The following is a 25,497-nucleotide window of genomic DNA, read 5'->3' on the forward strand; positions in this document are numbered from 1 at the left end:
GTTGTAACGTTTCCAGCAAACTCAGCTCCACACGCACTATTTCAGCTTCTTCTTTTCTGGTCATGTAATTTGCAAGTAGACATAGGAAAAAGGTGAAAAATCAAAATAGGCAAGCTGTATCAGTAAGTTAAGTTCAAATGTTCTTAAAATAAGTAGCAGTCTCAGAGTGTCAACTCAGATTGTGTAAAACTATATACTTAAAAACGTTTGGCATAGAAAAATAATCTTTATTCATTTTCCACAAGTGCTCCCCAAAGTGAGTTTTTTAGAGCATTCAAAGGGCAACACTACACAAGTAAGTGCTCTATTCTTTCAGTCATTCCATTTTACGTTTCACATCAAATACAGCAACTTGCCTTTAAAACAATGCAGAGGTCCTCCTGAAATTTTTATTAAGTGATTTTTATATACTGTTTTTGCTTTTACTTACACTTTCAGTTACTGATTATGTTCCAAGGTCAGGAAGAACCACATGCGGAAAATAAAAAAGATAGATAGGCAAGGTCATAATCTACAAAAAATATTTTTAATATTCATATTTTCCCCTTTAATATAGCCATCCACCTACCTGATGTGTTGATGTGCTCACTCACCTACCTACCCTTCAAGAGAAGTTTTATAAGTATTTAATATTTTCTTTTTCACCAAACGTTAATCAATTAGTGCAAATGATGACGCACGCTCATTAGTTACCAATATATTGCTTTATTTCTTGGTAGCAAATTAAGGCTTTATAGTGAGATTTGTACAGTACAGGCCAATTTAAACACTAGAAACCTTAAAAACCACGTAGCACTATTCAGTCAATTTAGCATAGCTAGAAAAGTAGCTTTTTTTTTGTTTTTTTTTAATAAACAGTTAAATGTTACTAATGAGGCCTTATATTTAACAAGTGCAAATGGCTCAAAATCCCACCATCCTCAGGAGTGGGCTTAACATTTAACTATCCTCAGGGCCATTTTGAGATAAAGGATAAAGAGCAAGTATAGCTGGCTCAAATAAAATATACTGTACTACTTGCTGGAGAAGAATCTCTAATTTAAAAAATACAGAAAGGAAAACCGAAAAGATATGAACTGGCCAAAAGATAGCATCACCACTTATTAGTCACTGACCAGTAATAGTAGCAATGACAAATTCATTTTCCATGGCCCTCTGCTTTAGGACAATTTGATTTATAATTCAGAGCTGATGACATCCTGTATGTTAAGAAACCCAAAATTGGAGGAACATACATAAGTTACAGGAATTTTTGCAGCAGTAGGACAAGTTCCCTCTGCAGGGACATGTCCAAACCATTGCTTTTTTGTAATTTGAGAGAGCATTGCTACAAGTATTTCCTCAGCAGTTATGTATTTTGCTCAAGCATATGGATTTTCACTTCATATCAATGATTTTATTAGTGTTGTCTGGAGATGATGGAACTACTGCTTATGAAAACCAGACACGGTGCTTCCCTTCTTATGTTCTCTGCCGAGACATTTATAGTGTTTGAGCTGAACGTATGAATTCACCTGTCAGTCAGGCGCAGGGGGCCTGCCTGAAAATATCATCACCCCTAACGTGTCTGGCTTTCAGATCTGAGCATTACATGTGGAAATGCAGAGAAACGGCTGCCAGAAAACCATGAAGAAAGTAACCATGAAATGAATACACGCTCTGGGGAAGGAGGCAACGAGATGAGAGAACCTCCAAACTGCTCTTGCTCTTGCACGAGCAAGAGTGACCATGAGAACACAGGGGGCTCCCAGTGTCACAGGGCAACTCTGGCTTTTTGATTCTTTGTTGAACAGCAGCTGTCTCTCCAGCCTAAGGGAACACACACAGACAAGGTTTCACAAAATCTAAACCTTATGTGAGTAACACTCTAAGCCCCTCTGTCCCCAGGGGTGTTATCTAACATCAGGCTATCTTTGAAGTCTCCACCTATCCTTTGGACTGGAGAAGGCCACAGAAAAGTGTCAGGTTTCTATACGTATTAAGGCACATACTGAGTTCACCTCAATGCGCGTGCCTGGTTTGCTCAGGGAGTGTCAACTGGAGTGGTGCCAAGGCTGCTGAAGAGATCCAGTGAAGGTACAAAAACTGGTAACAACTGAGCAGCACAGCAATTGGGACTGCACTGTGCAAGCCACTCCACAACTCCTCAGAGAGTCCCTGGTGTACTACATTTCTGTCTCGGCTTTTTGCAGAATTACAGCAGCTTTTCAGGCTGATTTGTTGGCTTTTCCCTTTGCCAGGCCACCAATATTTCATCTGTTTTCCTTCACTCGGGTTAATATGTGACTGCTTATCAGACCCAGAAGACCCTATCTGCTGCCAGAGGGTGGTACTACACATGCAGGAGAGGGTAGATTCAGAAATGGAGGTGAATAGTGATGATACACACGTGGCCTGGAGGTGAGCTTTCCAAAAGAACCCATTATGGGCACAATCTCCATGTTCACTCAGCAGAATGCTTGGCACTGGCCAGCAGGTCTTATTTTGCTTCAATCAAATAAGCTTAAGAACATTACCCAGTATTTCCTGAGGGATTACAATGGATTGCTATCAAAAAGAAACTACCTGGAGATGAGGGGATGCTGTATCAGTCATATTGGGGGAAGTTGGGGAACACATATTGCATAGTCAGCTTCATGAGCACAGCTGGAATTCAGATGTATTTGAGACAGCTTAGTAGCATTTCCAAAGGAGGGATTATGTGCTATTTCCTCTGGAGGTAGCTACTGTAGCCTGGGAGAAGATCATGGCTGTTATGGAAGTGGCACCCCACTGGGGATGCTGAGCACTCAGCATTAAGGCAGCCTCTCCACGGAGACCCACCGCACCTTAAAAAAAGTGATCATACAAAAAGCAAAGAAAATAGTCCTCTAGAACCCCCCCCCAAACCCACAACATACAAGAAAAGCTGACTCCCTTGAGCTATAGAAATGACAGCATTACTGTATACGGGAGCATGTGTTTATACATCAGTGTTTTTCATACTGCATTGTAACGACAGGTAGGGGTGTCCCTTCAGAAGAAGGCAGGGTTGGTGTGCTCTATAATACAGCGCTTGCAGTGTCGTTTCACAAACCGCAGGGCATCCACAGAGACGTCGCAGTCCTGCACGTTCAGCATCTGCAGATCGAAGCAGTTGGCAGCTACAATCTGCAGGCCCTGCCCAGTGATGCTCTCACAGGATTTCAGGCTCAGGCGCTTCAGGTTGAAGCAGTTGAGGGCTAGAAACTCCAGGCCGGTGTCTGAGACCAGAGGGCACTTGCCAATATCCAGCGATTTGAGTTTTGTGCAATTTTTGGCCAGGTACTCCACCCCGTGGTCCGTGATGCCCTCGCAGCCCCGCGCGTTGAGGTAGCGCAGCTTGCCGCAGTACTTGGCGACGTAGCGGACCCCCACGTCCGTGACGCGGCCGCAGTGCGCGATGCTCAGGTAGCGGAGGCGCGACTCCAGCTTGGCGATCTCCCGCAGGCCGAAGTCGCTGACGAAGCGGCAGTCGCTCACGCTGAGCTCCTTGATGGACGTGCAGTAAATCATCAGGTAGCGGAGACCCTCGTCAGTGATGCGGACGCAGCGGCGCAGGTAGAGGTGGGTCAGCTGGGTGCAGTGAGCGGCGATGGTGTGCAGCCCCTCGTCCTCCAGGACGAAGCAGTCTGTCATGTCCAAGTAGCGGATGGATATTTGCTTCCCGTGTAAGGGAGACAGCTTGATGGAGGCTTCGCGAGTCAGGCTGATGCACGTTACTTTGGAGCAGCCTAAAGTGGAGAAACACAGGGGAATTTATGCAAAGCGCCAGAAACCAAGCAAGGGAGCAAGGCCAGAAAGGTGGGCGTGAACTCGCGTGCTGGAGGTGACGGAGGGATCGTCACACTGCAGGAGCAGAACCGGCCTGACCAGCTAGCCTGAATTTGCTGTGATGTGTCCCTGCATTGCAGGAAATAATAAACTCCACTGGAGTCAGGGAGGATGCTTTGGGATTTGGAGCACCAGCAAAGGGACAGACCAATTTTGTCCATATCCCAAATGTAGGATGATGGTCCTAGGTTCATCTAGGGACAGCCCATGACCTGTTACAACAATATAAACCCAGTGACAATTTGCAAAAATGGTACAACATGACAATCAACACAGCTTTTTCATCAGAGGCACTCTCATTGCTTGACTGGCTGAGTTTGCAAACCAACATCAGAGACACTTTCACCATCCAGCCCCATTATAAAAAAGACAAACCCCACCCACTCTCCAAAGAGCATTTGGGGAACAGATGTGAATCCAGCCCCAAGTTTGCAATGTGGGAAGGATGCAAAACCGTAGCGAGACTATGTGCTTGCAGAAGGGTGGAGATTCGGGTAACCCAAGGAGAGTGGTGAGAGTCAGCAGGAGCCAACAGGCTGGTAAGGGCATAAGAGGACGTGGACAGATGCAGAAAAGGGCTGTTTCAAGTGAGAAAGTCTGGCCATGAATGGAGGTAACTAGGCTAGAGCAGAAACACCAGACCTTGCAAGGGAAGATACAGGTTAAAGGGAAAAATACACTCACACACTTCCCCCATTTTTTAACCTTCACTCTGCACATGGTGGTGAATGAAAGCTTTTTTTAATTATTTTTTGGAAAGTGCTGTTTCTGTTGCACTGCAAACTGGCAGTCTCTGGCTTCTGAAGGGAAACTCTTCTTTGTGCCAAGTTCAGCTGGGCATATTACATTAGCATAGCTAGAAACAGCTGCAAGGAAGAAGGGAGGGTCTACTCATTAGTTATCAAGGCTCTTCTGTATTGCTGAAACACTGGCCAACAGGGATGAGGAGACCCAAGAAAAGCCGGAAGAGTTAGGATGATGACCTTAGAGCTCTGTTTATCAGAAATGCTGCACAAATCCTGTAGTCTGGAGGTAAAGAGCATGACATTGTATGGAGACCACCTCATAAACCTCAATGACTGAAACTCATACCACTTGATAGAGTAGGTTCTGATTCAGAGGCTTGAAGGAAGTTATGAATATGCCTCAGTTCTTAAAAGAAAAAAGAGAAAAAAAAAAATCCCTTGAGATACTTCAGTGGTCTCACACAAATGCTGTAAGAAGCATGGGATATGGACTTGAAATGGTTTGGCACCTGCAATTAGATTTGTACATATAAAACTTGAATTTGCAGCTGGATTTTTATTTTCTGCTTCAATTTATTTGAAAAGGTGCATATTTTACCTCAGGCCTCACACAATGAAATGGCCAAACTGTCCACAGGTCACACAGAAGCTCTGGGACCTTGAAGCAAATCACTTTGTTCAACAAACAAATTCTTCATAAAACTGAATGCTGATACTTCCTCTTTATACTGTGTTGCAGAACCAGCTATGTTGTGGTGCAATCTTTGGAAATATGTTTGCCTTCAAATAAGTACTACATACATGCTCATTAAGACAAAGTGATTTTTCTAAGGGAAAGCAGTACAATACTAATAATGTAAAAATTTCACCTTTAATATGTTCTTTGGAGTGGGTGATACAAAATGCACCATGGAACTCTCCATCCTTGAGCTGGATTTCCACAGAAGAAGCTGGGACCTAGACAGAGTTCTGCTGGATCTGAAATAGCTGTGGCTATTGAGCTTGCCTGAGGGGGTTGCTGGATATTTCACATGCTGACCAGAATTCAATTTTAAAATCTGGCAAAGTGAGAATGAAGGGTTGATGAGGCCATGGAAAACTTTCTGTATGCTGAGGATCCAAGAAGGGGGAGCGCTTTAATGACTGCAATTAGAAAGTGAATGGGTCAGAAGTCTCACAGCAGGGTTGAAGTCACTGTACATCAGTGTCTGATCACTGTTTTGACAACCTAAGCATTGTCTTGTCTAGTTACTTTGGCTACACTGTAAAATATTTAATGGGAAGGGTATTAAGAACAGTTTCACCAAAAAAAGGAGTCCGTGTTGATACAGAACTGCCTAAATTGTAGGCAGAATGACAGGTTCCTGGGTCTGTAACAACTTTTCTGTCCTAAATAATAAAAAATGTAAAAACAAAGCTCTTGCAGCAGAATTTTCCATAAAGTAAGTATAACTTATTTTTTAAAAAGAGGAGAAACTTCCAAACAGATTAAAAAAAAATAATAAAATAAAATAAAAAGAAGTTGGCTAGTGTGTTAGATAATAACTTACAGTCAAGCTCAACCAACTCCTAGAGATACCTCTGATCTGCCCACAAAGTGGATGCTGGGAGTGACAGAACTTACATTGTGGAAAACTCTGAAAGTTAATATGAACGTCTGTTTTTGACATTAAAGGTTTTGGTATGTTTTTGCTGCCAAGTAACCATCCAAGAGGGAGTTGGATTCAACTAAATGTACAACTGCAAACTGGGTTTTAATTAACTAGCTACAAGAATAGTGTTGCCCACCAGCACTTGGACCCAACTCGTCTTGCTCAGTATAAAACCAAACCAGTGAACCACTTCAGTCCTGCACATTGCTTGTGTGTAGATGCAAACCTTGTCCTTCTAACTACTCCTTAGACTTGATTACAGAAAAGATCTTCTCATGTAAGACCTCCTCAATTTATCCTAGAATTTATCCAAGGACCTAGAGCACAGCCTCATTTCAGACAAGTCTAGGGAGAGCCTGTACAGCAACCAAAATTGTGGTTTGAAATCTTATTCCTGGAATACTTCTCATAAGATATTTAGATATGAAAATAAGTTGTGTCCTTTTTTTTTTCTTTTCTTTCTGGCCTCCCCATCCTACCTTCTGTTTAAACACTTAGTACCCAAAGGGCAGTAAGAGAGACAGCTGCATAAATACTTGTGGCACAGTCTGAGCTAGGACTCTGCAAGTGTTTTCAGCATTGCCTTCCTACCACAAAGCAGACTGGTGAAAATCTCTGCCCCTGCCCTTTGATGAGGAAGACTTACAGCTACAGATGTATGGATTGCTTTTCGTTTTTAGTGTGTAAGCCCAGAAATCATCCTTACTGTTTGAGAAAACTGGGAGGAGAAAGAACACGAGCAAGAAAATGCACTTCTATAGGAAACATCCACAGAGACAGGTGAAGTGATGCTTTAAGAAACAGTTTGAATCTGCCCAACTGTATGACCATTTGCTCAGCCAAGGCTTTCTTTTGCTCCAGTCCTTGATGTGTTGTTGACCAAGCCAATGACGCTTTCTTCTCCCCTAGATCCATTTCCTCTCTTCACAGAATACTTGATGGAACTGCCTTTTGCTGGTGCAGCAAGATGCCCCTTCCCTGCCTCTTCTGCAATTTTTTACTTACTAGAGTTGGCATTTTGGTAAGACTCCAAGATACTCTTCACCTGAAGATCAATGTGTTTAGAGGGGAGGTGTCTTGCCTTTCCAGCAAGGAAAAAATGAATGGGGCATAACTGTCAGGATTAAAACAGTTCCTGTGGATAACAGAGGTGTTTTTTTAAAGAATGTGGTCTGCACTACACAAGTAGCAGTCACCATAGGAGCCAAATCATGTGAGATAAATGCAATCCTTGGTGCACACACCAAGATGGATCAGACTCAATCTTAACCTGAGAACTTTGCTGTGGTGTATTTGCCACTGTGGGCTTTGCTACCACTGAGGTCTCTTCTAGCCCTAGCAAACAGCATTCTCTTTATTTACATGTATTCATTTCCCCTCCTTCTGCACATGCCACCAAATACAGAACTGCATATGAAACACATGAACAATTAACTTTGAGATGATAATGACATACCCTGACAAACTGTGCAGCAACCCTTCAGGATCCAACAAAAAAGAAGTAAAAAAACCTTTTATATATTTTATTTCTGCCAGGCAGAAGGAAGGTAAGATGGAATCTTGCTTCCAAAACATCCTCCAGGATTACCCATGTTAGAACGAGAAAAAGGGGGCTCCCCCCCTCAAAAAGGGGACCCCAGAGATCAATTATCCTCACTTCACATATGCTGCAAAAGCTGTGTCTGCACTCAAATATCCTGACTTCTGAGAATGTTCAAAACCAGGATTTTTCCCTTGCCTGCTCCAAAGACACAATTTATACTAATGTGCAATTAAACTTACTGTCCTGTCCCACTGATGACACAAAATTCAAGGAAAACAGGTGTTTTACTAAATGCCTACATACATTGAGCCAAACTGATGACCTCTTAGGGACAGAGACCAGCCCCTAGGTCTGAAAGGAACAGGCAACGGGAAACAGAAAATGAAGCCAGACCCCAAAAGACCATGTTTCAAGACCTGGCACCATCTTTTAATTTTCCCTGCTTTTGAAAAAGTCACCTTTGGTTTGTATCTTAGCTATCAGTAGAAGCTGTGGACCAAAGCATTTTCAGCCACCTACAGGAAAGTCCTCAACTACACCTGGGTGTCAGCTAACAGACTGGTGTGCCAAGGCAGTTCACCCTCAGCACAGCAATTCTACTTCTCCTGTCTCCCAAGGCCCAGGAGACTCCACTCAACTCTCATACCACCCTAGAGGATATAGGAAGAAAAGCATAAATATGCCTTGGATACAGCCAGCCTCCAAAGTAATATGTAGCTCTAGGTCTAAATCACGCAGGCACATACATTTTATTTCCTGGTGTTGGAGATGCTTCAACCTGAATGTGTGGTTAGCAATTCAGAGTTAATGCCAGTAGGTACTGACAATAAGTAACTCAAATGCAAGGTCACTGTGAATAGACTCCATGGGACAGGACTCCCACAGAGATGCCATATCACCTGGCATTTTTGGAGAGAAATCACAAGAAGTGAGTAATTCTGATTTGACATTCTGCTATCCTAGGAATATTAGGTGAAAGAGTTGGATAAATCAGTTAAAAAAACAGAAAAGGCAGAAAAAAGAAAGCGAACCAGCGTACAGCAGATGGGCAACCTTGGGAAAATCAGTTTATCTGGGTACCAGTGGCTAATTAGCACTGCTTCCTATCTCCACTTCGTCCTGCTTGTTGCCATTAGTACCTCTGCAGTGGGAAATCTGGTCTGGCTGATTAATAACAATGGTAAACTGATAACAAGTGAGATCACAAAGTAAGTATTGAATACCAAATTTACTTCAGTGCTCTGCTTAGCTGCATCCTTTCAACTAAGTGCCAACCTATTTGCAGAGAGGAAATTTTGCATCCCTGACCTTGGGAAAAAATCTCTTGTTTCCCCAGAGCACATCTGAAGGAAATTGTCCAAAACATTTCTGCTGATCTAAACAACTGCAATGATACAGTGTAACTGAAAAAAACAAACAAACAAACCACCAGCAAAAAACAAGCAAGGCAGAAAAAGGGTAGCTCATCTAAGTCTGGTTCAAACAGCAATGGAAACAAGGGGATCTTGAAGTTTAGCTTGGGATGACAATTGGTATTTACACCCAGACAAAAGTCTAGCACTGATTCTGAGCTCCTGCTCAAGTAATTAATTAGTTTACAGATTAAATATATAAATCTACATGCAAATTTTAGATATATTATATAAAGATAAAAACATTTCTGTGCTTATAGTTAAGCTTTACCATATCATGTACCACTAACTGCAACGTGGGCCCTTGTAAGGGTTCTTTGTGCAAAAATCTATAAAAGGTACTTGTGCTATTTGAATGTGCCATCTCTGCTAGCCAGTCTCCATCAGAAGAGGCTTGGCCGCTCAAGAGGTGCTGCTGGCATTTGGGGCATTGAGATTCTAGCCAGTGCCAGTCTCCACAGTACCATGTTAAGAGACTGTCATTCCCACTTGGAAAGGCAAGACAGGAAGGGAAAGTGTGCAGTTGTGGGCCAGGGGTTTGAAAAGCACAAAGCTTTTAGTCTCAGAGGCACCTGTTTTTAAATATTTGCTGTTACCTGACACATCCAGGTGTTCCAGATTTGGGCACAGTGACACGACATCAAAGACCGCCTCATTGGAGATGTTGTAACAGCCAGACACCTCCAGCCTCCTCAGTTCTGGGCAGCACTGGGCAATGGTGTAGAGTCCTCTGTCTGTGAGCCGCCTGCAGCCACTAACAATTACCGTCTCCAACATGAGACATACGTTGGGTGTATCCTGACAAAGCCTCCGGGTCAGCACTTTAAGAGCCCTGTCTACGTTGATTGTCTCGCCGGTCAGGCGAATAGTCCTCCAGAGTCGGGGGTCCCAGGCAAGGTTATACCAGCGGCGGCACACACGGGCACAGCGGCACAGCTGGTTGGTGGGCAGGAAGGAGAATATCTGGATCATGGAGTGGTCGGGCAGCCGATCTATGTTGGCCTGCTCCTTCTGGTGCTTGGACGCCAGCCGGATGAGAGGGTGAGTGAGCCGGGTGGGAGGTGGTGAGTGGACCATGGCAACAGTTTCCCCAGTGACTGAGGATGAAGATGTCGATGACCCCCTGCCATTCTGGAAACCGGGGGAATTCAGTGGGAATATTAATGCTGGACTGGGTGTGCTGAGTGTCCGCATGCTCAGGTCGGAGTCTGGAAGACAAAACACATTATTTCAGTAAAATGTGGGCAAACAAAGAGCTCTCTATGCAGCACAGCACCCTGCTAGCCCATTTGTTAACAGAGAGAGTATGATGGGCTTCAGGGTTGTTGGGGGTTAAGTCAATTTTACCAGTGAGGGTGTGGAAGCACGTATTTTAAAATCTAGCCCAGAGTATACTCTGGGAACACTCTTCACCTCAGTGCTAGGTACGTGACAGAGATGCACCCCTGGCAGCACTGTCAAAGCCATGCTAGCAAAGGAGGGGCTGCAGGGCTCAACCCTGTAGTGAAGAGGAGATGGCAGTGGAAGTCCAGGGATTTTAATTCTTTATACTCTCAACTAAACATTGCAAGAAACAAGTACACTTGAGATGCAGGCTTTTTCAACAGAGAGCAACTGCCCATAACCTTGGCACTACCTAGGCAGCAGTGAGCTGTTAGGGGAGGAATAATGTGGTCCTTTGCCTCTCAAGTCCCACTGGCTGCAGTGGGAGGCAGAAGAGAAGCTCACATGGCAGATGCTACCTCCTTTACCTGACCTGGCCAGATGCAAAAATCACAACCCTGCATACTTATTTTCATTGTGTTATTAAATAAGTTAATTTTTCATTAATGCAAACTGGGATTCAGGAGCAAAGCCAAGAGCCCAATGACTAGTTCTTGAAGGGGGGTTGGCTGTGCCTCTTCATGTGCATGCAGAAAGCACTTTTTTCCAACAGACTAAAGTGAACTTCAGTTGGATTTCAAAAAAGAAGCTCAGAAAAGTAAGTGGCAAAGAAACAGTATGCCTGGAAACTTGTTACAGAGCTTTTACATGCTCTTTTTGCTAGGGTTAATTGTAACAGTGGAAGCAGTCAACCCCAAAAACACCCCACAAGACAATTTACTACTTATTTACCTTGTCTTTTGCTTTAATGGCAAAAAAACAGGCATAAAAAGGGCCTCTGCTACTAAGAAAGGTTGCTTTTGCTGTAAGATTATTTCAACTGTTTTCCCTCTGTGCTGACATTGTGACCTACGAGTCATTTCCACTCCTGCTCTCAGATCTCCAAGCAAAGCAAGTGAAAGACTGGAAAGACAACTAGGATATAATTTTGGTAGACAGGCAAATGCCATGGGCAATGCATTTAGAGACCCTGAGGTATTTCAGCAGTATGCGACATGAAATGCAGCCAGTTTGAGAGATGAGTGCTGCTGCTGAGCACGCTCCTTCCATCTCTGACCTCTCAGTAGTGATCTCAACAGAAATAATTTATCAAAGAAATGACCATCCAGAGACGAATACAGGAACCACAACTTGGTGCCCAGTAGGATAACAAGGATGATGAATAGAGTAAGAAAAACAGTTTTAGAGCACCAGGCTTTCCTCTACATCACATCTTCTGCTATCACTTTCATGTTCTGACATTTCAGGGAAGCATGCAAAGCCATCTCCTTAAATAACACTGACTCTATAGCTCTGTGGCTGTGACAGCATAGCTGTGGATTAAACAGGGTAGAGCCAGAAACACATTCAACAAAACTGAACAAATCGGGGTTTAGGCAGGGTTTCTAAAATTAAATACATTTTAGATTAATTTGTTCACTAAATTAAATTAAAATTAATTTGATCAGTGTCTTACATATTAATTACCACATCAAGCTTTTACTTAGCCCAGTACTGGCATGCTCTGATCCCTCTAGTTACAACAGCAGCAACCACAGACCTGTATTTTCACAATGTGTCTGCTAGGGAGAGAGGCACAACTATTTAGCTGAAGAATAGCTCAGTTGCAGAGAAGTCAAAATCGTAATTGCTCCACTACCCACTTCTCTCTTCCTCTGCTGTATCTTGTTTTACTTAGACAGAAAGTCAGTATTTCAGCAAGTAACAGAAAAAATGTTTTCTTCAAGGCTTCCTAGTCTACACTATGGCTATGTGGACATAACCCAAGGATTTGTGATTTTTCAAGCAAGAACTGTATCTTAACACAGAGTGGGTTTTGCAGACACTCTGCTCCACTTTGAGACCTTGTAGTACCCTCCTGGCGTCTGTTGCAAATAATTGTATTGAGGAGTGTTATTTGAAAAGCATCTGGTACATTTTGGTATTTTAAAAGTGAGATTTACAGCTGGAGAGAAAAACAACAAAACAAAAACAACACTAGCAGCAGTCAGGCTCCTGCAGACCATTCAGGCAACAGTCCCCTAGATTAATTTTTGCAAGGATTTACGATATGTTTGAACTTCCCCACATTACCATCAAAAACCACTGCCTGAAGTTAAACATGTGCAGAAGATGTGGCAGACTTGGAGCCTTTAGTTTATGCTCTTTTCTTGAGATTTTAAGACAAGGATGCTTCTAATATTAAAGAACACACATTTTTTTCAAGTGCTGAATATATCTTCCACTACTACATATATTTGGTATTGTGAATTTTTCTCCTTTCCTTTTACTTTTTCATTTGCGCTGGGCTATTTGTTTGGTTGTTGCTTGTTTTTTTACACCAACCAGCACAAAAAGGGTAAACAAACACTTGTTTCTCCACTGCAAAATAGATAGACCTAAAATCAAAAGCAAAAAGTTTTGTTTTTAACATCTGCTATAAAAATTTTTAGTGCTGTGGGACTGATTATCTCCTGTAAGAAAGTCTTCCAGCGTATTTTGAAAACATACATTTTTAGTCAGTTACTGCTGAAAACACCTGAAAGTCTCCGCAGGGTTACATCCATCCCTACTCTCCCTTCCTACTTCAGTATAAAAAAGCACTTAGTATTCCATGATTCTCCCCCTTCCCCTGGTGATCAAAGTGCCAAGGTAATACGGCTAATATCCACTCCTTTTGGATCAGAAGTGGCATTCCTTCATCACTCCTGGGCACTTTGTGAATAACCAATACCTTAGACATTCTGGATGCATAATGAATTACCAAAATGTGGTTTTTAACTTAGACCTAAAGCCAAAAAAGATTCGACCTTCTGTTTTATGGGTCTGCTTCATGCTCTATTAATTCTCTCATTAGTATAGGAGTTCCAGATGTGCATCCTGTATGTCCTTTACCTTCAATCCTCAAGGTGTGTCATGTCAAACTTGCTCCCTCCACCTTTGGGGCTTGAACTTCAAGGCAGACACATACATACACATGCATCCCATCTCCCCACCCCAAAGTATTTTGGTAACAGACTGTAGTGTTGTCATTATGTTTAAAAAAAGAGTCAGGAGAGCATTACTGGTCTGCTGAGCCCGTAATGCAATACGCTCTCAGACAGGAATTTTGCTGGTAGCTCAGCTGAACTCTGTACAGAGGTATTCCCGCTTACTGTTCATTGTACAGCCCTAAAGGGAAAAGAAAAAATTAGCAGGTGAGTCAAGGATCTTTTTGCCAGTAAAAACTTGGAAAGCTTTCTGCTAGCATTTAAAGCTTCAGCAAAACACTTGGTCTACTGTACGTTTTCCAGGCTTTTCGACTATTGTTGGAAGGGGCTTCCTCTAGCAGTATCTGAACCCCTAAGAGTTTCCTTCAAATTTTGGTCTTCACTAGTTACGGTGTGCTAGCTAACAGGCTGAGTCAGTCTGAGACAGGGCAACTTAATGACAACATGACATTAATAAACACAACCCCGTGAGTGCAAATGAAGTAACAGATTGCAGTTCTTGATAGACATCTTTACATACACATGCTCTATGCAAGCATTTTTTTTCCTGAAAAAAGCAATTATTTACATTTTGGTGATCTTACAAAGTAAAAAGCAAATTACAAACTAGTCCTGTGCTTCCCCCCTAAAGCCCCTTTTGGCCCTTTCCCTCCCTCAATACCAATTTTCTGTGCAGGATGCTTTTTATTAAAGCTTTACTCAGGCTCTGAAAATTGTTTGTTGATGTAAGAGGAAATTTCCTAACAATCTTTAAAGAAATCTCAAAAGATGCGTGCCAGAAACAGAACTATAAAAGCTGACAGAGAGGGAGAAAATGCACTGGAGGGAGTTTTCTTATTCCATTAGGAATCTGGTTTATTTCAAAGGATTTCCCCCCCCCCCCGAGTTTGTTTCCCAATTAATACATACATCTGGGGAAAAAAAAAGCCTTTAAAATATATATTATTTAAACCCAGATCTATTCTCTGTTCCTTCTGCCATTGACAACAATGCACAGTCTCCAATTTTAGAACCAGAGCAAGAAAGTGTTGCATTTTTGTTAGTCCAGTGATGCACACTAACATGGGACACTTGATGTCCAGACCCCAGCATGGATTTTTTACAATTGAATCATTTTTCATGCTTAAAGCATGACTCCATTCAGCCACACCTTCCTCTACAGTACTGCAGTGTGCCTTTTTAAAAGTGAATCCTACACCAAGTTAACAAAATTAAAATGAAAATTTGTGGTAATTATCAACCAACTTCAGATTCTTATCTGACAACTAAAAAGGATCCTTTGTGTCAATCTGCTGCCATCATTGAAGTTTTTAGTAGATCTAAGGCAAGAATTAATCTAAACTATATTCAGGCTCTGAAACATCAGAAGAGATGAGATAAAAAAAGGAATTGGCATTTTTGTCAAAACATTAGAGGCAAAATAATGTGCCCAAGAAGCATTTACGGATAGTACAGAAATGTCACTTACTTAGCATCTCTTCAATAACAGTGTTTCTACAAATATTACATACTTTACTAAGTGCATATTTACTAAGTGGGAATAGGCTTCACATTTTTATCACAATACCATCGACTTCGTGCATGCCAAGGAAGTATTCCTTTTAGACACTGGGGAAAGTGTGAGCTTAATGGTTGTAGCAGCTACAGTCTGCAGTGCCAAGGGAAACAGAGGCAGCTGACAGGCTTCTACAGGGAGACATTGTGGGCTGATTCAAGAGGAGACTTGTGAATTTGACAGACAGATGTCAAATATGGCTCTCTGCCCTCAGAGGAGATTAGGAAAAGGACTTGGCTACAACAGGGTCAGTTGCTTTCTAAGGCCCTGGGCACAAAGTCCCAGAAAAAGTGATACCTACAAAGGAGTTTATTCCACATCACAACCAACCTCAGGCATTCATCTTAGGCTAAGTAAGGTACCTTACTCAACAAAGTTGAGTCAAAGCCTATGACAGCCAAGTGGCAGCTGGAACTAAACACTGCAAACTTGCTAAAGGCTGCAGTGGTCAAGTACACCAGAGGGAAAGGGTTGCCTGGTGGAGATACCTACATGATTTTGCAACATTGTACAATCAAGAACATATGGAATGAGAAATGGAGTTGGATGAGCTCTCTAGTCTCTCTCCAAGTACACAAAGAACATCGAAACCATCTCTGATGTGCATGTCTGCTTTGTTATTTATGTCCAGGGACAGAGATCTCGCTGAGGTGCCTTGTTCCAGTGTTGTCACCATATCAAGTTTCTAAGTTTTTCCTCTTGCCCAACTCATACAAGAAGCTGTTTTTTGACCTTCTCCTAGTGACTATGAAGAATGAGAGGTCTCCAGTATTCCTGCAAGGATTTTTCACATGCATTTTCTCAAACTTCAGCCCTTCCTTCCAAGTTACATTACTAATATTCAGTTTCTCCTAGTTTTTCCTTCAATTTTTCTCCAATCTGTGTGCATTTCTCTTAAAGTACAATGCTCCAAACTGAGCACCACATGTCATTGCACCTCACCAGCAGCAGCTAAAGAGGAGACCTTCCCACCCATACTTCATGGAATCCACATTGTCAGCCTTCCAGATTTCAACAGTCTCAGAAGGATGATTCATTCAGTATGTGATTCAAGGTACTGCCTGCATTCCCATGTGCCACACAGCTGCCTGGCCATTTATTTTCTCCATCTATGTTTATGTACGTTATTCATCTTCCCCATACCTGTCTCCTTAGAGAGCGGTATGTTTTCTTTCTCCTTAATATTCTGTTTTTTCAAGAGCATTTTGAGTACAGAGCAATCTTCTCAAATTGTTCTCTTTTTCAGTTTTCCAAATACACTGCAGGTCCAATGCCATAAATTTCAACTCATTCCTCTGCATATTGATAGTTTTGTCTTGATTCAGTTCAAATAGATGGCTTCTGGAGAGGGATGGAAAGTCTAGCAAACTTTTAATGAATACTGTAAGTCTAGCAGGGCAGATCCCTAAAGAGTCCTTTTTGAAACATCACTGCAGTTGATAAAATGTCAACTACACAATATACTGTTCCCCTTCAGTGGTCGCCTTATGATGATTTCACTTAGTCTGTATTTCACCTGCTTGTTTTCAACACAGACATACAAAAGTCTAAATAAACCTAAGGTAGGTTACAGCTACTGTTTTCCTCTCATCAGACAATTTATTCTTACCAACACATAAAATTAGATTGAAATTAAGGTCAGAGGAATAAAAAAACTTTGGCAAAGACAAAAGCTGACTTCTTATCCTGTGAGGTCATGCAACTCTCTTTTTGAGAACAAAGAACTATGACAAAACTCAATTTTTCAGTGTAAGAATGAGCAGCTTTGGAGCTCATGAAGTAATCGCATCCACATGCTCCTGGAAGGAAGTTCCATAGAGCTTAAAATAACCTTTTATAGTTTTAAAAACCTTCCCTTAGAATGTAATAAGAAACTCTACCTATTGTACAAGACTACAGGAATTGTTACAAGACCATGTAGAAGAGGGATATGTTAACTTAAATCTGAAGCCATCTCATAGTAGTTTCTGTATGGCATTTTACACCTTGGATTATACTGGTGTAATTCCCTGTGATGTCGAGCTCCAGCTTTCTTTAGTCTATAAACTCCTCCACACACATTTGGAGACCTGATCTTGCATTCCTGGCATATTCACACTAGATGCTTGAAGTCAAACAGTCCTGCAAGTGAAGTAATCATTAGAGTTTTATTAAACAAATAATTCTTCCTTACAATGTATTTGTCAAAAGCTGGAACTAATTTCTCCCCTACTGAGTCTGTCCCTTGTCACTTGGCAAGAATTAATTTCTATCTCTGCATTTTTTGAACAGAACTAAAAATATGAAGAGCAAGGGGAAAAAAAAAAGAAAAAAAAAAAGTAATCCACATAGTACTTTATGAAGTTAAAGCATCTTGATTTTGCCTTCGGTACCACTGATGATACTAGTACTTCAATGCTGAGAAAAGGGTTTGTCAGTGCATCATTGCTGGGAAATTACATAGAGGTAGATGGGATGGTGCATTTTTTTCCATGTTCAGTAAATATCTAACCCCAAAATGAATTCCATACATGCTTAAGTACAGACTTAAGCCCCTTCTCAATCCCCTTCAGGTCAGATCCTGTTCCAGCTCCTTGCAGTATGTCAGGGAGCTCCTCCAGCTGAGCTAGTTTATGCCAACATTAGCAACGAGTGCAGCCCAGAAGGAGCTCTGTGAAGCAAAACTGTTACTTGCTGAGAAACCAACATCCAAAGGCCTCTGCAAAACAGATGGGAGAAGAAAAGCCAATCCCAACTCAGCTTGGTTTAGCCCAGCTCCTTCTGCATTGTCCTGTGAGATACCTCCAAGTGCCCATCCAGTGCCACATCTGAGGAGCTGTACACCAAAGCAAATGAAGCCTCAGGCCTCTGTTGCGATGGAACGAACAGGGTCATCTTGTCTCTTCCACTCTGCTTGAACATGCCATAACCTTCTACCAGCTAAGTCATCAGAAAAGGAGTGATAATAAAACAACAAAAAATGCTGCTATTGTTAAAAATAACACAATCCTCTTTTGTGAAAACTGCTTGATTAGTTACTGTATCATTGCTCACTCCAGGGTAAGTGAACTCTTCAATCTTGTAGGTGATCTACACTGAGGCAGTTAAGCGGTTTCCAGGCTTTTACAAATCAGCAGAAGTGTTTACACCCAGACTAATGCTTTTGCAGGCTGTAAGGAACTCCATCAAGAATTGGATTCTGTGGGATGGCCATGGATTACAGAAATCAGCAGAACAGTGTAAAACATGACTGAAGGTCAACCTGCAACATGTGCTCCTGATCAGTGCAGATCCATTTACACTCCAGTTTCCAGTGTTCGCTTTCTTTTCCAGGAATGAGTCCTTCAAAAGCACCTGCTAGCATTCTGGCAAGAACTCCCTCATTTTGTGGGCAAATACCTCTCTTCTAGGATTTTATCCCTCCTCTCTTTTGACACATGGCCAAACTGAGAATGCAAAGCTGGTTTCCAGGGCTTTTAAAGGAATGATAAAAAACTTCACCTAATCTGCAGTTTTACATTTCTTTGCATACAAAGGAATAAACCCAGCAAAGAGCTGGCCAAAACCAGTTCCCCAAAGAAACATCTTTGGGACTCAGGTGAGAGGAACACTGTGGAGGGGATGCAAGAAAAGAAACATAGGCCTCCAAAGCAGAAACCCAGGACAGCAGCACAATCTAATTTATCCAACACTTCTCAAACAAAGATACATAAACCAAGGATTTTTCATAATAAACACTTCATGCTATAAGGGCCCTGAAGTGACAGTCAGCAGTCCCCTCTTCTGTTACAAACATACACAACATTCATACAGCAATGCACTGAGCAAGCATATAATACTTATTCAGAACTACAAGGATTAAAATTTTGTTTATGGGAAATTCAGCAATTAAGCTGGGAAAGAGACATGGTCACTGGCTGCTTTTTCCTCCTAGCAAATGTAACTGGCTAAAGCCCAAGTGCACTAAGTTACGTGGATTCCTCACCACTACTGTGAAATAGACCCAGACTGTGTCAAAACAGATAGCACTTAGAATGGCAAAAGCAGTGCATTAGCCATCCTCTATAACCCAGCCCTGCTGTCTGAGGTCTCACTTGCTGTGTCTGTGACTTGTGATGTATAAATTGTAGATTGCTATTTATAAGCAATAGCATATGGTACTCTGACATTTGAGGAGTATCAGATGTACATACATGCAAGTAAATCAAGAATTTGGCACTCTATATTTATGGCAGCTTCAATAACTTCCCAGTCTACTGACAGTCTTGATAAATACTTGCCTCATTTTGCATAAAATATTAACTGACTGTAGTTATTCCTTTTCAATCAGTGTGACTTCAATTTACTGAACTAAGACAAACAGAACTATTCACTGGTTACTTTTTTATGTTTTGGTTTTGGTTTTTTTTATTTTATTTCATTAAATCAACATCAATATGCAGAAAAAGAAAATATAATGTTTAGGTCTAGACAATCACTAAAACATTTCTTATTCAAAGCACAAACTCTGGCATTACCTAAATCCTTCAGCTTCTTATTTTTCAGATTAACCTTACCTAATTGTATCAAACACCTTTGCTGATTTCCAGCTCTACATGCAATTTCTCATTCCATCACATTGGCACAGATATACACCTTGTGTCAAGAAGCAATGCCGTTGCTACAACTTTTGCAAGTTTTTTTCAATACACGCTTTTACAGATTCTACAGACTTTGTACTCCTGACTCATAATATGCAGACCATTCCCTATTTTGGGAGATAAGGGGATGAAGTTTACTGCAATGTACATGATCCACAGAAGTATGTTAAACCCTACTCAGGTGAGCTGATAAGACCACTGCGCTTCAGTGAAAATTCCTCCAGATGTTCTCTTTTTTTCCCCCATAATTCAATGAATATACTGAAGATCCTTGTAACTTATAACCTGACTTTGAAAGACAACATTTGCTGGCCTCAGTTCTGGAACTCGTGAGCAGCATACTCCATTGCTAGCCTTCCTCCTCGATGCAGCAAAAGTGGTATGTGTTCTCCCTCCCTGCAGGGTTGCAGCCACAGATTTCTTGGTGGGATGTGCTATGTTGACCTTGTGGACACAGACTACCTGAACTACGAAACTGGCACTGAAGTCCTAGTGAATTCACACCCAGAGTACTTCAGTTCAACTGACACTCTTCCTTACAAGTCAAACTTCAGCAGTTAGACTGATAGCTACAAAGAACAGGTGAAAGTTACGCTCTGCTAAGCTGCAGAGAGAGCAAAGTGGTGTTCAAGTGGTATACTACTATCATAGTTCAGCAGCAAAGTGATGACAAGGTTGCATTTACAGGATGTGTGATTTCAATTAAGATCCATATAATGAGCCTCGGGTTCTAGAAAAGGCATTTAACACTATGCTACAGTTTCATGTTCTGTGCTGAAGTTTCAGGTGGACAAATATAGTAATGACTTCATAATTTTTTACTTGCACAAGACTTCAAGTGAAAGACTAAGAGAAAAAAGAAATTCATAAAAATGTACTACCAGCATTTTCAGTGTAATTTGGAAACATGGAGCACAGCCAATAAAGACACATCACAAAGTCACATTTTACAATTTCTAATAAGGAAGTAGAAAGAATTTATATTAGGAAATGTTTTAGAGACCCGCAGTGACTTCACATTTTCCAGCTCATTGGATTTACAAGTGAAGAGGCTGATGCTGCAGTATCTGGATGCTGAGTACCTCTTGGGATATGCAGAGTACCAGTGGCTCCTGTAAGTTCAGAGCAGTCAGCATCTCATGGGATCACAACTCCTCTCACCCCATACTAAATCTAACACATTGCAAGGTTAGTTCACTCTCTCTGTTCTATTTGTGACAAAGAGTCCTTTCTAACATCAGAAATTTCCTGGAAAGTATTCCCCTCATTTCATTATATGGAGCTATGCTCATGCTGGATTCAGGACTATACCATGTACAGTGACAGGACACTGCAAAAGTGTCAGTAAGAGAAATGCCAAATTAAGAATTGACATGAGATTGCAAACATCAGGCCATTAACCTACTATAATGCATAACAGTGACGTTTACTTGTTCCTTAATTATAATTCCATTTACAGAACACTGGAGCCATGTACAGGGCAATAATAATACTGGTATTACACACAATTCAGGACAATGCTTTTGTAGCCCTGAGTGTGATTCAAGAACTAGTACAAAATGTTTAAGCTTTCATTAGTTAATGTCTTATCCAGCTTGGAAGACAGTAAAATCTGTGGCCAATTCCTGATCACCTTTTATCTTGTTGGAATAGCTGTCTATCAAAAGGCATCCCTCTTGTTCAGTTTGGATTGACTGTTTTGACATGGGATATGGAAGCACAGGGGGATGACAAAAGCATCACCACTTCTGAAGCAGGACATTTTTGATGACAGGAGTGCATGCATCTCACAGAGGTCTTTCTAGCCCTAGAGCATTGAAGTCCTTCCATTTGTATCTCAGGAATTAAATTCTCCATAGGAGCATCTACATACTGCATGAAATGTTTTTTTTTGTTCACTAACTGCTAAAATGGGGTATCTGTACATCAGCCTGGAGGTGGAAAACAAGCTATCAATGATCTTCCTCTCCACCAAGCTCCTTTGCAGGTGGCATTTGCAGTATTTGAATTCTGCCACTACAGCATTAGGCTGTGATTGAACTATATAAAATCCTAGCTTGAAAATAGCTTATACCTCATGGAAAGGTATCTGTTCCCTTGAGAGCGCAAGGCTGACAGACTGCACAGCTCACATAGAACATTACCCCTTATAGAACAAAACCTGATCCTGACCATCCTGCCTTTCTAAAGAAAACACCTTAGAAGGCTTAGAGTTTACTGAGTTGGGGCAACAAACACACCTTGCTGAAGTGATATTTGATGCACAAGGCTTTTATGTTGAATGGCCTCTACTGATTTAGAAATCTCTATTTCATAAACTCTGGAAGGAAAGAAGCCTATGCTCCCAACTGATCTGCCGTATTGTAAAACAGCCAGATGCCATTTGAAAGCCACACAATAAAAAAAGGCTTCAGAGTGGCACACAGTGCCTCCACCCATGAGGGCTGATCATTAGGTACGGACATGAGCTTTTCCTTCCTCCAAAACAAAGGGGACTGGGCCATGGTTCCTGCACACTGCAGCCCATCAGTCACTTCTGTTCATTACTTTTTATAACTACAGTACTCACCAGTGATGCTACTAAGTCTTCTTTACTGCATATAATGAGTTTTGTGCAAGTGCAGCCATATTCGGGGCACAATTCAGGCAGAATAAATTATTTTAGCTGGCACTACAGATGGTGCAGCCTGCTCCTTTGGCAAATCACTTGAGTCCTTGCAACACAAAAAAGCCTCATCTGCCTGGAATACATTGCAACAAGATCACCAGCCTTTCTGTGAACAGCTGTCTGATCCTTGAAGGGAGTTCAGGTTTTTGTTTCCAGAAAAACTCCAAAATATCAGGAACACAAAGCAATGCCATCAGACTTGAAATGCATTTAGCAGCCTTGTTGTACACAAACGTATGGATGGAGGATGTGCTTCCATACCCTGCCCATGCAGTGTGAGATTACTGCTGATATCAAAATGAAATCTAGGAACACACGATCATGGCGTGGCCCAACCTTGGCAAATGGTCTGGGTAACACAACCTTTTAAGACAGGAATGTGAGTGAACCATTTGTGGTGTGCATGTGCAAAAAATGCACAATACCAGAGGGTGCTTCCCAAAGCTGATCACATTACAAGGGAAGAAAATCATCACCCTTCAAATAGTCACTTCAAAGAGGAAGAAAATCATCAGCCAGATACAGCAGCCTCCAAGTCAGAGGCCATGAGCTGCTCACTTTCAGGCAGGCTTCTGCAGACAGAGACCCACACCTCATGGGGTGCATGTGAGCTCATGGATGCTGCTTCACCAGCTGCAGGGAGCAACATGGGGCCCCACGAGGACATGGGTGCCTGCCTAGGTGGGAGAGGGTGGGATTGTAATCATGTGCTGGTAGAACGTATGTGTGTACCTGGGTAAGAGAGACTAGAATTTCTGGGGATTAGTTAAAGCTGTTTAGCTGTAAGTGTTTATTAACATTTATTCAGTGTTCAGTGTTGTGATTAATCTGTGACATCACTGGTACTGATCCCAAATGTGCAGGTAATTGACTACCGTGTAACTTCATGTCATTTTTAAACTGGTTTGAGCCTAATTTTTGGTTCAAACTACATGACCTGAACAGTGCTCCACTGCAGCACATGGCTGTGATTCACTGCTCGCTGCTGTTTGCTTCTAATATATTCTTAAGGATGAGAAAACTGATTTACAGCAGGTGTTGACAAGAGATTCAAAATAAAGCTAGGGATTAAAGCGTGTTTTTTTAACCAGCTGCAACAAGACATTGCTTAGAAAAGGTGTGGACAAACTCCAAAGGCAACCTAAATCTCACTGTGGATTTGTGGAGCACCAGTAGCACTGCATAGTGGAGCAACACGGAGATGCTGAACACCTGCACTGAAGGATCATGTTCTGCTTTGGCAAGGACTGCAGCTGATTCAGACTCTCATTCTCCAGCAGGGAATCACAACCTTGGAATAATCTAATTATCTCTCCATACATATATGTGCATTATTTCTATATATGCCTGTATCTGGCTAGATCTATAGGCAGATTACTGTAATTACAGATGGCCAGAAACAAAACAGCAGCTCTGAATTTGCTTTCTAAATATGGAAAGTACTGGAAACCACAAAAGTGCTATGACCAAATGAAAAGCTTACCTTTTATTTATAAAAGTGTGTGCCAGGGAAAACTTAATAATAAACAGTTGCCAGTGTGTGTGTGTCCAGTGCATCCTTGTAACCCAGCCAGGCAATGGCACTTCTCACTGTCTTGGGAGTAATGCAATTTAGAGCTATACTAACCCATGAGAGGCATGACTATGCTGTCCTCTTTCCCAGGCTTCCATCTACATTTTAACTGAATTCTGCTTTATCAGACATGTCTCCCCTTCAGCAGAATGGCACAAACACAGACATGATAAACCCTGAGAACGATTTTGCATTGTATCTGATTCTCAGGTGAGCTTCAGCGCAGCCAGCAGAGGGATGCATCCTGGGGACACACTAACGCAGGACCAGATCTGTGAACTATGGATAATCTGGAGTGTGACCCAAAGCCAGGGGCAGCTGCAGCTGTGGAGACATGCTGCAGAAACGGGACATGTTCCCAAATTATATAAGGCACAGTGGTTTCAGAGGATACCACATGCACCGAGTTGGCTTCAGTATGATAGTGTAGAAGCGCTGCCACTCCACTCATTTCCCTTTTGCGTACGCTCTGTTAAAACCCACAACTCTGCAGCACAATATGATGGCAAAAATGTCATACAGATAATGAGGAGTGGAGCCAGAGGATGAAGCCAGACGTTTATTCTTATGTTTTAACCAATATAAATTGGATTAGGAAAATCAGTTTATACTTAGTTGTATATTCTAAAATAAGCCATTGTAACTATTGCACTAACCTACAAGAAATTTAGATGCTGTTGGACGTCTTGGCAACCTTGATGTAAATTAATATTCTGCTGTTTTCAAAAGGCTGTATCCAAAAGAAACACTGTATCAAATGTATTGTTAAGACTTTCCCCAGCATGTGCTTGGACATCTAGGCAAATGTTATGAGTCAGGGTGCTTGAGAAGCTTAAGCAACAGGCCTGATGCTGCTGCATCTGACAGAGTCACTATCTGGAGAAAAGAAGTTGCCTATCTTCTTATGACAGCTGAACAGGACATCTCAGATGTTTGGCTTGCACTCTGCCATGTACCTTTCTCTGTCCTGAGGTCCCTCTACTAGTCCGAGCATTCAGGTATGACTGCTGAAATGCAATCTGTTGTTTCTCAGCACTAGTAGTAAAATACACACCACCAGAGCCAGGAGTACCTTATCCACCATTACAGGCAGTAGTTGCAGCAGACAAAATCTCAATATGCAGATACAAAGCGTTCTAGTTTAAAGAAAAAAAGCAAGCAGATTGCAGGTGCTTGGGAAAGGAGCTAATGCATAATGCAACACAAGGGCCTCCAACACCTCAAGTTAGAGATGCTAACAGACTTGAAATACAACACTCCACTATACTGTGCACTTTGGAATCACCAGCATCTTGCAAGCAACTCTGAGAAACCTGGCAACCTTAAGGTTAATTTTGTGGAATAGGTTCAGTTTTCAGTTCAAGGTTTGTTTACATGCATCATAGAATCATAGATTGGTTTGGGTTGGAAGGGACCTTGAAGATCAAGCTGAAACATGCTACAGGGATTTTGCTAGTAAATCAATAATCACATGAAAGTCTGTTCAAGAGGAAGACTGTTTAGCATTCACTCATTAACTGCTTTG

The 25,497-nt window shown here is 41.8% G+C and overlaps 1 protein-coding gene across 1 annotated transcript in view; it reads right to left on the reverse strand.

Moving 5' to 3' along the window:
• Window positions 1–723: 723 nt before the first annotated feature.
• The window catches only part of FBXL7 (F-box and leucine rich repeat protein 7), a 184,266-nt gene continuing 159,492 nt past the window's right edge, over window positions 724–25,497 (reverse strand). The window contains exons 3-4 of the mRNA XM_051612252.1: window positions 9,802–10,413; window positions 724–3,752 (exon numbers count right to left, since the gene is read on the reverse strand). Coding sequence (XP_051468212.1) covers window positions 3,016–3,752; window positions 9,802–10,413 — 1,349 coding nt within the window. The 3' untranslated portion in view covers window positions 724–3,015. The remainder of the gene's footprint in view (window positions 3,753–9,801; window positions 10,414–25,497) is intronic.

The sequence above is a fragment of the Apus apus genome, chromosome 2, assembly GCF_020740795.1.
Source record: "Apus apus isolate bApuApu2 chromosome 2, bApuApu2.pri.cur, whole genome shotgun sequence".
Lineage (NCBI taxonomy): Eukaryota > Metazoa > Chordata > Aves > Apodiformes > Apodidae > Apus > Apus apus.